The sequence below is a fragment of the Anomaloglossus baeobatrachus genome, chromosome 1 (assembly GCF_048569485.1).
Source record: "Anomaloglossus baeobatrachus isolate aAnoBae1 chromosome 1, aAnoBae1.hap1, whole genome shotgun sequence".
NCBI lineage: Eukaryota > Metazoa > Chordata > Amphibia > Anura > Aromobatidae > Anomaloglossus > Anomaloglossus baeobatrachus.
Window position 1 is genome coordinate 635312100 of NC_134353.1, and position 14052 is coordinate 635326151.

General features: G+C 42.8%; 1 protein-coding gene across 1 annotated transcript in view; it reads right to left on the minus strand.

Annotated features, from left to right (window-relative positions):
* CIROP (ciliated left-right organizer metallopeptidase) overlaps positions 1–13211 on the minus strand; it is a 37321-nt gene extending 24110 nt beyond the window's left edge. Inside the window, exons 1-12 of the mRNA XM_075319428.1 lie at positions 12854–13211; positions 10118–10211; positions 9948–9999; positions 9712–9858; positions 6375–6500; positions 5734–5812; positions 4357–4493; positions 2066–2243; positions 1881–1953; positions 1705–1801; positions 1536–1622; positions 1322–1444 (exon numbers count right to left, since the gene is read on the minus strand). Of these exons, the coding sequence (XP_075175543.1) occupies positions 1322–1444; positions 1536–1622; positions 1705–1801; positions 1881–1953; positions 2066–2243; positions 4357–4493; positions 5734–5812; positions 6375–6500; positions 9712–9858; positions 9948–9999; positions 10118–10211; positions 12854–13142 (1482 nt within the window). The 5' untranslated portion in view covers positions 13143–13211. The remainder of the gene's footprint in view (positions 1–1321; positions 1445–1535; positions 1623–1704; positions 1802–1880; positions 1954–2065; positions 2244–4356; positions 4494–5733; positions 5813–6374; positions 6501–9711; positions 9859–9947; positions 10000–10117; positions 10212–12853) is intronic.
* Positions 13212–14052: the final 841 nt, after the last annotated feature.

Here is a 14052-nt window from a genome sequence, read left to right on the forward strand (position 1 = left end):
CAATACTCTCATTTGAGCCTTCAAGGTTTCCATTAGACTCCTCAAAAAGCTGTATTCCAAAGGGAACTCCGATCAAGCTGACTCAGTCACTGAGGAAACTATCTGGGCTTGGATTTGGCAGTATTCGTCTTTTTCAGACATGCAAAAAAAACATGTGGTTTGCCACATTGTCTGAAAAAGATGAATACTGCCAGGATGGAGGTGAGACAATGTTCACAGTGACTCTGATAGCTTCATTAAAGTGAATTGGTTTGTCGGGGTTCTCTTTGGAAACAAGTTTTTCAGGGATAGAGTCTTAAACCCTGGCTTAGTGCTCCCCATAGAGAACTGTATTAATGTGAACCTAGCCTAAATGGAGCAGTGGCATGCAATCAGCAACTATTTAATTTAGATGTGTCATTTTGCTCTTTTATAAAGATCGTAAGGAATCGCAGCAATCAAACCCCCACTGATCAGCAAATTATCATTCATCCTATGGATAGATGACAACTTGTATGTTGGGAACAACCCTTCAGGTTAGCATGTCAGTTCTAGCAGGATGTGGAAAGAAAACGTAATTTACAATAATAGGTGCCACCCAGAACTAATGGCAATCATGGCTTCTCCTCATGGCAGTGTTCACACTGGCATCAATGCTCCTACTACTGATAGAAGGCTAGAGACATGCAGCACAAGTCTGTTTTGGTTGGTATTATTGTAGTGTATTTGGTGCAGCCACTCGCCAGGACCCGCCTGCCACTCTAGCACAAATTCTGTTTTATCATCATTCATTGTGTAGCTGTTGTCAGCATAAAACTGATAACACAGTGTATGTAACAAAGTGTTAGTATTTCATATATTATGGGAAATTTATTTATGTATTTGTACAGAAGTCTTTCCATAAAGGTTAAAGGGATTGCCAACTACTCGGACAACCCCTTCTCAATCCATATGTTTACCCCCAGTAAAATAATAACACTTATACTAACCTCAGGTACTGGCGTCATTCCCTTGGTATGGGCACTGGCCCTCCTGGGGATGCCTGCGACCAATCAACGCTGTCTTTACTCTCCTCTCCTTCACGCAAATCAGACACATACAGAAGATGTGAAAGCTGCAACTTCTCTCTCACTTCCTCTGGATGTCAATTAGATCCATAGGAGAGGAGAATAAAGCCAGCACTGATTAGTCACAGGAACTGTGGGAACGAAAATGTCATGTGATTCCTGGGAGAACCAGTGCCAACACCACCAGAATGGCGCAAGTGCCTCGAGTTAGCATAATTGTTATTATTTTACTGGGGGACAAAATCATTATAATATTTAATTTAACTTTCAGTTACCTCTATCCTCCTTCCAGCTGGGCAGTCTGTCCATTCTGAACCCCGAACTTTAATCTGATAAGTGTTTGGCGCTAGGCAGCGATGTAGATAACAGCGTCCTTTTACCTTTTCATCCTCCATTTCCTAATACATATATAAAAGGGACATTTCCGACTGGAATCTGTAACATCTGATTTTGTACGTTATTATTATCAATCAGTTTCATAATTGTCACCTTTGTAAGGTTGGAAAGGAAGCAGCGACTCTGGTGGTGGTAGATTTCATCAGATTCTTGGTTTTCTTGATTTAGCCAACACTCCCCCTACAAACAAAATCAAAATGTTATTACCAGGGGGAAGCAGTATATTGTGATAACCTAAATCAATGTACAAATTACAACGAACCCCATGTAGAAGAGGCTTATAAATACGGCAGCCATCCATGAAAGCGTCTGTAGAGCAGTTACCTTTGTCTAAATGGAGATGATGACAACCAATATCACTGTGGATAGAGACTATACGTATTAGAGAGTAAGATTTCTGTAACATCCAATATTCTATGCCAGCCTCCCAGTACTCACCCTTCATCTCTACAAAAGAAGCCTTCTAATCTTTCAAGACACGTGGAAGGCAGACCAAAGTGAACACCGGCTCCTGAGAAAAAAGTATATTAGAAGACTGCAACCATTCCTACAATGTATTGTCATTATGATATTAGGGAAATTGAAATTATTGAACATTAATTGGTAATGTAAAATATTCGCACCTTTTCCCCACACTAGACGATTGTCAATACTTGTATTGACCCCATACCAGCCCATATCTTGAAAGGCGGCTAAAGTGATTGGATCCAGAGATGTTAGGTGTGGAGGGCTTAGTGAAGCTAGAAGAATGGATCCTTGCATAATTCTTGATTCCCAGTGTGATGAAATTTGGTTTTCCTGCTAAAATCAATCAGTGGAGTTTACAAAGCAGATTCCTTATAATATACAGTGGAAGAAAACTCAAATGCATATCATCTCAGATAATTTCATTATTGTAGCATGCGTTTATACAAATTGGGTATGTGGATAAGAGGTTTCCATTTATCTTACAGATTGTTGAAATTTAAATGACTTCAGAATTGTTTCAGATTTCAGCTTTCAGCAGAATCATCAGCACTTGTGGGGGAATTAACTATTTAACTTTGGACATACAGAAACCTTTATCTTCAACAACAAAACATGGAGGATTATGGAGACCAACTGACACAAACAAGACAAAGTGGTCACAGAGTACTGTATTAATAAACTCTATGTTACGCACCAGTCCTGAATTCGGCTTTATTAACCTCACCCCTGTCCTTTAAACTCTGTTGTGCTCTACATCGAACTTTGCAGAAGGCTCAGCATGATCCTGTATGATCATCTGTCTGGTTCTACATAAGGCTCACCAAGACACAAACCTGTGTCTTGCTATTAAGATGTTAGTCTTGCTGAGTCCTGTCTGCCTGCAGTTTCCAGTACTTCTGCTACCTGTCTGCGATCTCCAGAATGTCTCCTGTCTGTGGCTTCCAGTACCTCTGCTACCAGTATTCTGCCTGCCTGTGGCTTTCCGTACCTTTGGTGCTTACCTGTGGTCTCCAGGATGTCTCCTATATGCCTGCGGTGTCACGCTGTACAAAGGGCTAGTAAGAAGTAGCACAGCGTATTCCCCACTAGATGTCAGCAGAGTAGTGAAGGAGAGTCAAAGTAACACTGTAACAGAAAGACAGCTGAAGTACAACAGAGTAACTTCAGCAAGCAGTTCACAGGCGAACCACCAGGGGGCAATAGAGTAGTCAAGCAGTCAGGGTCAAGCCAGAAAAGTCAAGCAACTGCAAAGGGAGGATCAAGATTAGGTCAGAAAACAGAATCGAAGTTGGATGCCAGAAGATCAGGTATGCAGAGGGAAACACAAAGGGTGCAAGGAACAGAAGACAAGACTGGAGGGTGAGGAGATACAAACACGGGAAAGAGGATGAACCAGCATGTGTAAACAACTGACAGGAGTGGGAAGTCCGGGACTGGGACAGACTGACGAATGGGGGAGGGTACATGTCAGGGGCACAGTAACAAGGAGTCAGATCAAACAGGAAATCTCACCAGAGCCAGTCACAGGCTGCAGAGCAAAACTATAACCAGCACAGGAATGCAGGTTCAGGGACCGGATATAGTGTCTCCTGAAACCAGAATGAGTCTGATGGGAGTTAACACCTGACATGACCAGGATGGGTCTGGGAAACGCTGGAGTGGGGAATACTGATCCTGGATCATGACATGCGGCTTCCAGTATCTATACTATCTGCCTCCTATCTGTCTATGGCTTCCAGTACACCTGCTACTGGTCTCCTGCCTGCCTGTTGCTTCTAGTAACATTACTTTCCATTTCCTGCGTGTCTCACACCCATGGCCCATGTGAAACCTGGACCTTGGGCTTGGAGGATCCACCTCACTAGGTGAGCCTTACACTGTAATGTCTGCTGTATGGTTAACACATTCCCCTCAGCATAAGCCTGCAGCTGATGAATACTCCAACAAGTATTTCATAATAATTTTCCAATCAGTATGAGCAAACATTGACAAATATCTTAGAGAAAATTGGTCATTCATGCAAAAAAAAAATGTTTCATTTGATAAATGTAGATGTTGGTTCTTGACTTTTCCGAGAGGACTACACACTTTCAAACTGAGTGTGTACAGTCATCATAAAATCAATATTAAGCTGGCTCTGCAGACATCTATCTCTTCTGACTCCCCCATACACAAAAATGTTCTTCCAAGTGTTCATGCGTTTTCAATAAGGAGAGAGGAGAAGCCACTGCTAGACACCTCAGGCAGCAGAAAATCGTGCAAGAAAATAATAGAATTAGTTGTTGAAGTTACAACTGCCCAATTGTTTCCCCTGACATCATTGGGGGAAAGTCGGGAGGCTCCATACACATCAGGTGGTTGGCCATTCCAGTCATAATTGACTGGTTCTGCAGATATCTATTGCGTTTTAGGCCTTTAGACTAAAACCATAGGAAAACATAATTACCTGATTTTCAAGAGGCGCTCCAACACTCCCCACTCCTAAATGATTGCCCATTCTTTGCATCACATTTGGGGTGTAAACACGTAGCTGACCTGTTTCATCTGTGTTTGTCACCCGTGATCGGGAAGAACACCCATGTCCTGTTTACACAAATGAGATATTGAATATTGAAGTGAAAAATTAACCCCTCATAGAATTAATAAAGAGTGGACCAAACAAGATTTTACCATTGAGAGGGCAGAACACAGATATGAGTTTTCTCAGTGTTATAATTGACTTGAGGTCAAGTTCACTTTGGTGGAGTTTGTTATGCCTTTCCACCATGTATTGTCTTCTATTTTATAAAGAACGCCGCACATCTTTTGGATGAAACAATATGATTAAGCCATGGTGATCTAAGTCTGGGTACTGCATCCACAATATGAACATCCAAAAATGAAATCCATTTCTTTTTTTTTATAACTTTATTTATTTGCAAAGATTTTTCATTTTAGAACATAAAAGTGCAAAATTACATTTCAAAAGTTTAATGAAATCCATTTCTATTATACTTGTACATAGAAAAATACTAAAATAATAAACTATAATAGTAAAATGGAATATGAACATGTCTTACCTCCTAACACAGAAGTGTGAAAAAGTGCATACTGAGCATGAGCTATATTAAAAAATAAAGAGACAGTTACATTCTTAAATGCTAAGATATGATAACAATGAATATAGGAATATGAACATGCAGTACTGCTAAGAAAAAAAGATATAAAAATTGAGATGCTTAGCATATATAAATGGCCAGTTTTATGTGAGCCCAATAGCCAACGTCAACGTGTACCTCCTAATGTTGGGTCCCTATCTACTATAATGTTTTTTTCTTAGCAGTAATGCATATTCATATTCCTATAGTCATTGTTACCATATTTTAGCATTTCAGAGTACAACTGTCTCTTTATTTGTTAATATGGCCCATATTCAATATGCACCTTTTCACTCGTGTTAGGAAGTGCCATCAGTCTTTTTCCTTAGATTATAGGGTTATACTTTCTGATTGAACACTCCTATTCATCAGCCTTAGGCAATTTTAATTCTTTATTAGCAGGTTCTTATTCACCCATAAATTAGAATGGGGTTTTAACCCAAAAGAAGGCTTTATAGTAGATAGGGACCCAAAATTATGAGGTACGCCTTGACGTTGGCTGTTGGATTAACATAAAATTGGCCATTTTTATATGCTAAGTATCTCAATTTTTATATGGCTTTTTTCTTAGCAGTAATGCATGTTCATATTCCTATATTCCTTGTTACCAAATCTTAGCCTTTCAGTGTGCAACTGTTTCTTTATTTGTTAGAATAGTATAATGTCATTTATGACTGAGAAATCACCTGAAAAACTGCAGTCTATCCAGTGTTCAAAAAGACTGCTGGAAAATCCAAGGGCGTGAAGAATTTCATGAAGACATACCTGAATTAAGTTAGGAAAAGTGAGATGATTCAAGCTTTGTATAAGACAATCAGAGTAGTTTATTATATTGGGACTACTGTCTATATTAAAGGGAACCTGTCATGTCCCCAAACACTATTAACCTGTAGAAACAAGGTAAATCTAGTCTTCCAATGCTGTCTGACCACTTCTGAAAGAGCAGCTATCAGGAGAAAATTAACTTTATTCTTCCCGCGACCCTCCAGCTTTCAGCCCGGAACGGCTACAGTCACTGCTTAGTACACATTGAGTGGCAAATGTAAGCACGTTCAAGCACATTGATTGACCGGTCACTCTGCAGCACACCAATGGACTATCAGAGTCTTGTGACGTGCTTAAAGTCATGATTATCCGCTCTAGGCACGCCTCTATGAAAGCTGGTGGCACTTGCAATACAATGGCTGAACTGTACTCTAATGTTACCTGCAGATTAACCCTACATCTGCAAGTTAATAGTGTTTGGGGACATGACAGGTTAAAGTATACATACAAAAATACAATTATAATCCATGTAGCTACTATAAAAGTGCAGATATTAAGATACCTGAACAACATGCTGATGACGATTTACTCCATCCCTAAGGTGCTTTGGACAAAATACCATAACCCCAGCAATCGGACGACCTGAATGGTCCAGCTGACAGTATGATGCATAGGCGATAACTGAAGGCTGGAAACATAAAACAAAGTAATGAGAGTAGATGATTGATCTGTAACCCTTAGTAGTGTGACTAGCTTTATTATAGAGTTGTATCAATGTAATGCCTCCCATGCAATATAATGTGGGCATCTACAATAAACTGGTCTTATACGTAGCTCCCCAAACATGACCCTTACTTAAGAATACTTAACAAATGCCATTTATGCTGCGATTTTCCAAAAACAAGATAAAAATGCAACGATTTTACCGCATTTCAGGAAAAAAGCAACACTGGGAAGGTATCTTGTGCACACATCATCACATAGACATGCACTACTCACAAAAAGTTAGGGATATTTGGCTTTCGGGTGAATTTTCAGGATGATCCTAAAATGGACTCTAACCATTTCAGGTGAATCTTATGTGACTTTCCCTAAACCTTTCAATGCACATGTCCAACTATTCAATGTTTCAGTACTTTTCAGAAGTTGCTGTTCTCTAACAAGGAGCTTAAAGGCAAAATTCACAATAAGTGTTTGATCAGTGAATTGTCCAATACATTTTGGGGTTCAATTAGAATTGGTATTTAAACAGTCTTCCTTATCATGTTGTTCAAATTTTAACATCATGATACCAAGACGAAACCTAACAATTGATCAACAGTATCTCACCATTGGAAGGCTTCGGCAGGTTGTTATCGTATGCAAGTGGCTACTGAGCCCAGAGTGTCACAGAGTGTCATCAGCAGTTTGAAGAAGAGATACAGAGAGACTGGAAGAGTCGCAGAAAGTCAAAGAAGTGGATGACCTTTGGCCACATCCCATATTGATAACCGTTTTATTGTGATCAATGGACTTTGTAACCGGATGATGAATGCCACACAACTCCAGGAACATTTAAGGAAGGTGAGAGGCACCCAAGTGTCACGGCTGACCATTCAAAAGCGTTTTCTTAGCGTGGTCTATGTGCTAGTCATTGTGCCTCTGCATGAACAACACTGGCCTAATTCCATCTTGATGGACAACAATGCTGTAGATCATCGTGGTCTCATCATTACAGAACAGCTGGTGGACACAGGGATACCTCAATTGGAGTGGCCTGCACTTTCTCCAGCTGAATCCCACCATAGAAAACCTACAGGATCAACTGAGTTGCCAGATAAAGGCTTTGAACTCTGTACTCCAGAACTTCAATGACCTGAGGGATGCCCTTCCTGAATAGTGATGCCATGCTTCAGCAGACAATAAATTGACTTGTGAACAGCATGAGACATTGTTGTCAAGCTGTAATTGATTCTTGAGGTCACATAACAAGTTATTGTTATTGCACACAGCTAATCGGCAAGTGACTGCATGTACGCAAATCGCATACTTGAGGTCACGTACCTACCTCACCTGGCATCGGCACCAAAGAATCCTCGCAGCGTGTGATGCATATGCTGTAAGGATTCACAAGTCTGCAATCATGTAGATTCACTACAGACTTGTAGCCTAAGGGTACGTGCCCACGATCAGGACTCGCTGTGTCCTGCACGGGTCCGGGGCTTCTGCTGCTGCTCTGTGGCTTGAGCGGTGGGCCGGAACCGGGGACTCGAGCAGCGCTCCTCGCCCACGAGTGAAAAGGGGGTGGTTTGTTTGGGGAGATAGTTCGTGACGCCACCCACAGGTCGTGGTGATTATGGGCACCATCGCTGCTGGTGACCGGGATCCCGGGAGCGATGGCAGGGAGCAGCTAGGATGTTGGTTCCTGCTCCGTGGGTAGGGGTTGGTGATCCCGGGGCCCGGTGGTGATACGGGGAGGCAGGGTAGTTGGGGTGCAGGGTTGCGGAGGCAGCGCAGCGCAGTGCCGGATGGCACTGTTGTACTCACTCAGGCACAGATTCACAGAGTCTCTGGTAAACCAAACGACTGGATGGACGGGTCCCGCAGCCGGCTGCAGTGTCTTTGCTCTTCCCGGACAGGTTGATGGTGGCTGTCTTTCCCTGCACCGTTGTGTATGTATTGATTCCGATGGTTTCCCAATGGTGGTCCGCTCCCCGGCGTGTATGTACCGAAGGAGCCCGTTTTGCCCACAGGCGCTGGCCCTTGGATCTCTAGCCTATGGCGGTGGCTTTTTATCCTCACTGTGTGGACTGTTGCCTTCTGTCGGGTCTTGGGTGTTAGGAAACCCCTGGGGTTCCGGTCACTCTCGAATTTGACCGTTGTCGGCGGCTCCTAGCCTCGTCGGGGTCCGATGGCCCTGCCTTTGTGCTTGGTACAAATCTGCTCCCCGACTCGGTACCGGCGGGCCACCGCCCATCCCCGGTCCTACAGTTTTGCTGACTTGCACCACCTCCTGCAGACGGCCACCACCGTCTGCTGACCTTGCTGACAGTGCCTGGGCTCCTACCCAGACACCAACAGTTTCTCTGCTGTCACTTCTCAACTCCAAATTGAACTGACTGCTTTTTCCCGCCTCCAGGCCTGTGAACTCCTCGGTGGGTGGGGCCAACCGCCTGGCTCCGCCCCACCTGGTGTGGACATCAGACCCTGGAGGGAGGCAACAAGGATTTAGTTTGACTGATGTAAACTATCCAGGGGAGGGTGTGTGTGTGATGTTGTGTTTGTGACTACCTGGCTAGTCCAGGGCGTCACACACGCAACGGGTCTCCTCCACAGACGAACGCAGGAGACCGCCGCTGCTCATACACACGATCAGGGTTCGGTGCGCTGCAGTCTGTCGCTTATGTTCTCCCTACGGAGTATGCATGCGACCCCGCAGCAAAGAATTGACATGCTGCGGCCTTTGCAAGCCGCACCGCTTTCACTGCAGGACGCAGAAAACTGAAATTCCATCCACTGTGCTTGTACTGTACATCGCAGCATTTTGGATGCAGCTGAAGCATGCTGCGTCCAAAATGCTGTGAACACTGATCGTGGGCACGCACCCTAAGGACGGAAGACCCCTTTAAGTGAGTGAATATAGTTTCAGCTTCATACTGAAACTATATTTTCCAGTATGCATCACATGCTGTACACATAGTGTAGTTACGTAGTTACGCACCTCTCTCCATACTTGTTCTCCTTCCCAGCTCTGTGCTCTCCATCACACTTGTGATTTATTATGAACAGCAAAACTTTGCTGCAGAATATTGTAATGAGATTTTTTTCAATCAAAAGTGGCTGAAATCCTTTTTTTTTTTTACTACTTACAGGCTGACTTTTCTAATTCTTATCCTCAATTCTTGTTAGGTATCACTCACGTGTAAAGCACATTTCTCTGTCTGCGCCACCCTTATATACAACAGGAAGTCGGTATTAGGAACACCAGTGCCATCTGGTGTCACGTGATCAGGCTTGGTATCATTCATGGGCCACACTTCATATCCGTGTAAATGAGAGTCTGGGATCTATAAGATTTGTAAATATATATTGGGTTAATTAAAATAGAGTAATAGCCACTCCATGCGAAAGCTCATTACATCCACAATCAACTCACCACAACATCTAGGCAACGTTCTCCATGGTAAGAGATGTCTCGGGAGCCACACCTGAGGAAATTGGGACATCACATCTAAGTCTCAGAACTAATATTAATATTAGTATCAACACTTTAAGTTGATGATGAGATGACAATAGAACATTTTTGGATCTCTGAATAAGACTCACCTTTTATAATTAAGAAGTGAAGGGTCTCCCCAGACAGAGCGACAATATTTATTCATATCACGATTCAGGAGCAGTGGCCCTTCAGATCTATGTACTGCAAGAAGTTTCCAGAAGGTTAGCACTACAGCTTTTTTTTATTTTTGTTTTTGCTTTCAGATACCGTAAGGTGCTACATACATCCCAGAACATTATATTATTTACTTGATAACTTTCCAGCATACTCTCCATTCTTTTTTTCTGAGGTAAATTAAGACCAGTAGTAGTACTACACATCCCTGGAACCATCTTGTAGGCCACACATGCTCTATCGTACATGTTTAGCATTGTGTAAGAAAGCCTCCAGAGGATTGAATGGTTTGCACTGAAGATTGAGCAGTAAAGTTGAGTTTGCTGTAAAGCGGAATTATTTTTGCAATGCAGCAGTTTCTACAAAACGATAACATAATTCAGATATATCTATTATCCGTCAAATTCCCCATTCAAATTATCGTTTCATTTCATAGCTATATGAATGAAGATCGAAACGGTGAAGTCTGTGATCCTGGGCCACCACTGGTTTACAAAATAAAATGATAAAATTGGTACGTGATAGATTTTTGTTATGATAATTAACTTAGTAAGTGGCCATTCCAATAATTAGTAGTTTCCTTAGTATGTTGTACCAGATTCTTAGGGGTACTTCGCACGTTGCGACATCGCTACTGCGATCTCGTCGGGGTCAAATCGAAAGTGATGCACATCCGGCGCCGGTAACAATGTCGCAACGTGTAAAGCCTAGAAGCACCGATAAACGATCGCAAAAGCATCGAAAATCGGTGATCTGTGTAGTGTCGGTCATTTCCATAATTTTGCTGCAGCGACACGTACGATGTTGTTCCTCGTTCCTGCGGCAGCACACATCGCAGTGTATGAAGCCGCAGGAGCGAGGAACTTCTCCTTACCTGCCTCCACCGGCTATGCGGAAGGAAGAAGGTGGGCGGGATGTTTACGTCCCACTCATCTCCGCCCCTCCGCTTCTATTGGCCGCCTGTCGTGTAATGTCGCTGTGACGCCGCACGACCCGCCCCCTTAGGAAGGAGGCGGGTCACCGGCCAGAGCAACATCGCAGGGCAGGTAAGTGCGTGTGAAGCTGCCGTAGCGATAATGTTCGCTACGGCAGCTATCACAAGATATCGCATGTGCGACGGGGCGGGGACTATCGCACTCGGCATCGCTACAATCAGCTTGCGATGTCGCAACGTGCAAAGTACCCCTAAGTAATAGAAATCTGTAAATAGTGGCAAAGGGTTCTGAGGGCTCTACTGGGCCTCTTTTATTCTGTTAATCAGTGCTTTTCCATGTTGGGATCCTCTCACATGTATCTATGACACATAAGAAGATCACTTTGACTGGATTTCATCATTACTTATACCCCCATAGACATTAGGCAGCTGTCAGCCAAACTAACCATCTCCCCTGACTCACCCATACACAGGAGCAGTCGGCTGGGTAAAGCACTCTTGTATTTTTTATGAGAGCAAAAGGATTGTCTGCCATTGTTCTGATCTGGCATAAATCCTAATTCATATGAAAAGGCTCGTTAAAGGGTTACTTTTGACTTTTAGGATTGCTACTTCCAATAGGTGGCACTAGAGTTTGTCTCCTTCCTCCCTGAAGAGACAATTTGAATATTTCCCAGAGGAGCATTGCAGCTATAAGTCTCCTCACTGGCAGCCAGATTGTTTTGTCAGTCTCCACAAGGAGAAAAGTTTTCCCCCTATAGCTTCTCATACAGCCAGATCAGATCTCATACTTTGCACTGACGAGGGACAATTTTCAATAGGTGGCACTAGAGTTCATCTCCTTTCTCCCTAAAGAGACAATTTGAATATTTTGCAGAGGAGCATTGCTGCTATAAGATGCTTCACTTGCAGCCAGATTGGTTTGTCAGTCTCCACAAGGAGAAATGTTTTCCCCTTAGACATGTCTGCTATTGGAAATCCAATAGGTTGAATCCTTCTCTCCCCAATATCATCTGTCTGGCAAGAATCAGGAAGCCACCATACATTACATACATTAGATTGTTAATTGATCTGCTGGCTCAGTGGTTAGCAGTGTAGCGCTGCAGTCCTGGGTTCAAATTCCACTCAAAATAACATCTGCAAGAAGTTTTTATGATCTCCTTGTGTTTGTGTGGGTTTCCTCCTGTACTGGAAAGACATACTGATAGAGAATATGGAAAAGACAGCACTGCTATTATGGCCTGAGTCCATCAGCCTTGATCATGACAAATAAGTAGTATCGAGGAACTGACGCACTCCAATGCAAAAATGGTTTCAAAGAAAACATAAAAACCATTGACGTTTCGACTCTCATGAGTCTTTATCACACTGCTTTTTATGTAGTAAAGAGACTGTTCCTTTGAAACCATATTTGCCTTAATGGTACTTTACATACTACGACATCGTTAGCGATCTCATTAGCGATGTGAAATTCTAAATAGCAAGTGCGATCTTTAGAGATCGCACATGCGTAAAATAACCTATGTGCGATTTCTAAAGATCGTACTTGCGATCTAGAATTTCACATCGCTAATGAGATCGCTAACGATGTCGTAGTATGTAAAGTAGCCTTTAGAATGCTGTGGATCCTCTCCACTAGATATTTGTCTTGATCAAGGCTGGTGGACTCAGTGATCTATAGCAGTCATGGTTTTGAAGCACATAATGTGTACTGCATGAATAGACTGGTCCTTACCTGATAACATGTTGGAGATGATCTGGGTTACTTCCCTCATGGCTGACTGTAGTTGTGTACTCTGAGATGGGGTAAGTAGAGCGCTCTCTCCTGGCAGATACCAAGGGGTCACCCTAAGTGGCAACTGAGGTTCCCATGTTGTACTACGTCTAAACATTCTAGCATGGGAAACAACAGCTGGGGGAGACACTACATCAGTATCTTGCTGTGCGGAGTCATGTAGACACACCGAATAGCACAATTGTGCTGTTAAAATTAAGCAATAAGTACTGATGACAACATTTGACATGAGGAGGCAAAATATGTCCGGGATGGTAAGATAGCTAGTGGACTACAGACGTGGAAATATATACATACATTCTAGAGATCCTGAGACAGCTTCACATATGGCATTAATAGCATCCTCTCATCCCAGTACTACAATAATAAGGGAGATCCCCTCAGCTGTCCTTCCTGCCTCCTCTAGCTTCTATCATCTGCAGGCTTTGGATGAACAATGCCAGACACAAAGTTGTGGAACTGGTTTCTGTAGCTCAGGAAGTTAATGATCTAGGGAGAGTTGGAGGGGCAGAGAGCGTGAAAGAGGAGGGGATCTGTGAGGACGCATGAAAGACACACAGAGCATGAAACTAAGTGATAGTGATGAGGCTGAAGTTTCTAGAAAAACACGTTCTCCTCTAATATCACTAAACGTTCATGTCCGATTGTGTATGCTGGAATTAGTGTGGATGTTACAACTAAGCAGTTAATCTCCATGTAATGTGCTATATGTTTATCTAGATAAATAATAATAATAAACTGGCTATATGCAATAGATAGGTTTAGCCAAACCAGTTGACTTTGGTGGAATTGCAAATTTAATATATTTAGGAGTGAACCAAAAGTACCTGATACTGTAGTTGCTTAACACTGAGTTAGTCACTACTGAGGTAGTCATTTTGACTACTTTGCACCATGTATTTCTATATAGGTGTCACGAGTCCAGTAGTTCTAGTGTTAAAGTGGTGGTCCACTACAAAGCAAAGTGGCCACATAGATATAAAGCTGTGACAGAGGGCTTTTTCTAAATACCTTCTGTTGTCCATTCTGCCTGTGAGTGGCACTATCACTGCCATGTGACCCAGGCTGCAGTGACCTCTGATGTCTTGTGATGTCACATCAACTTCCGTAATTGGAAGTTCACCTGGCATCACCGAGGT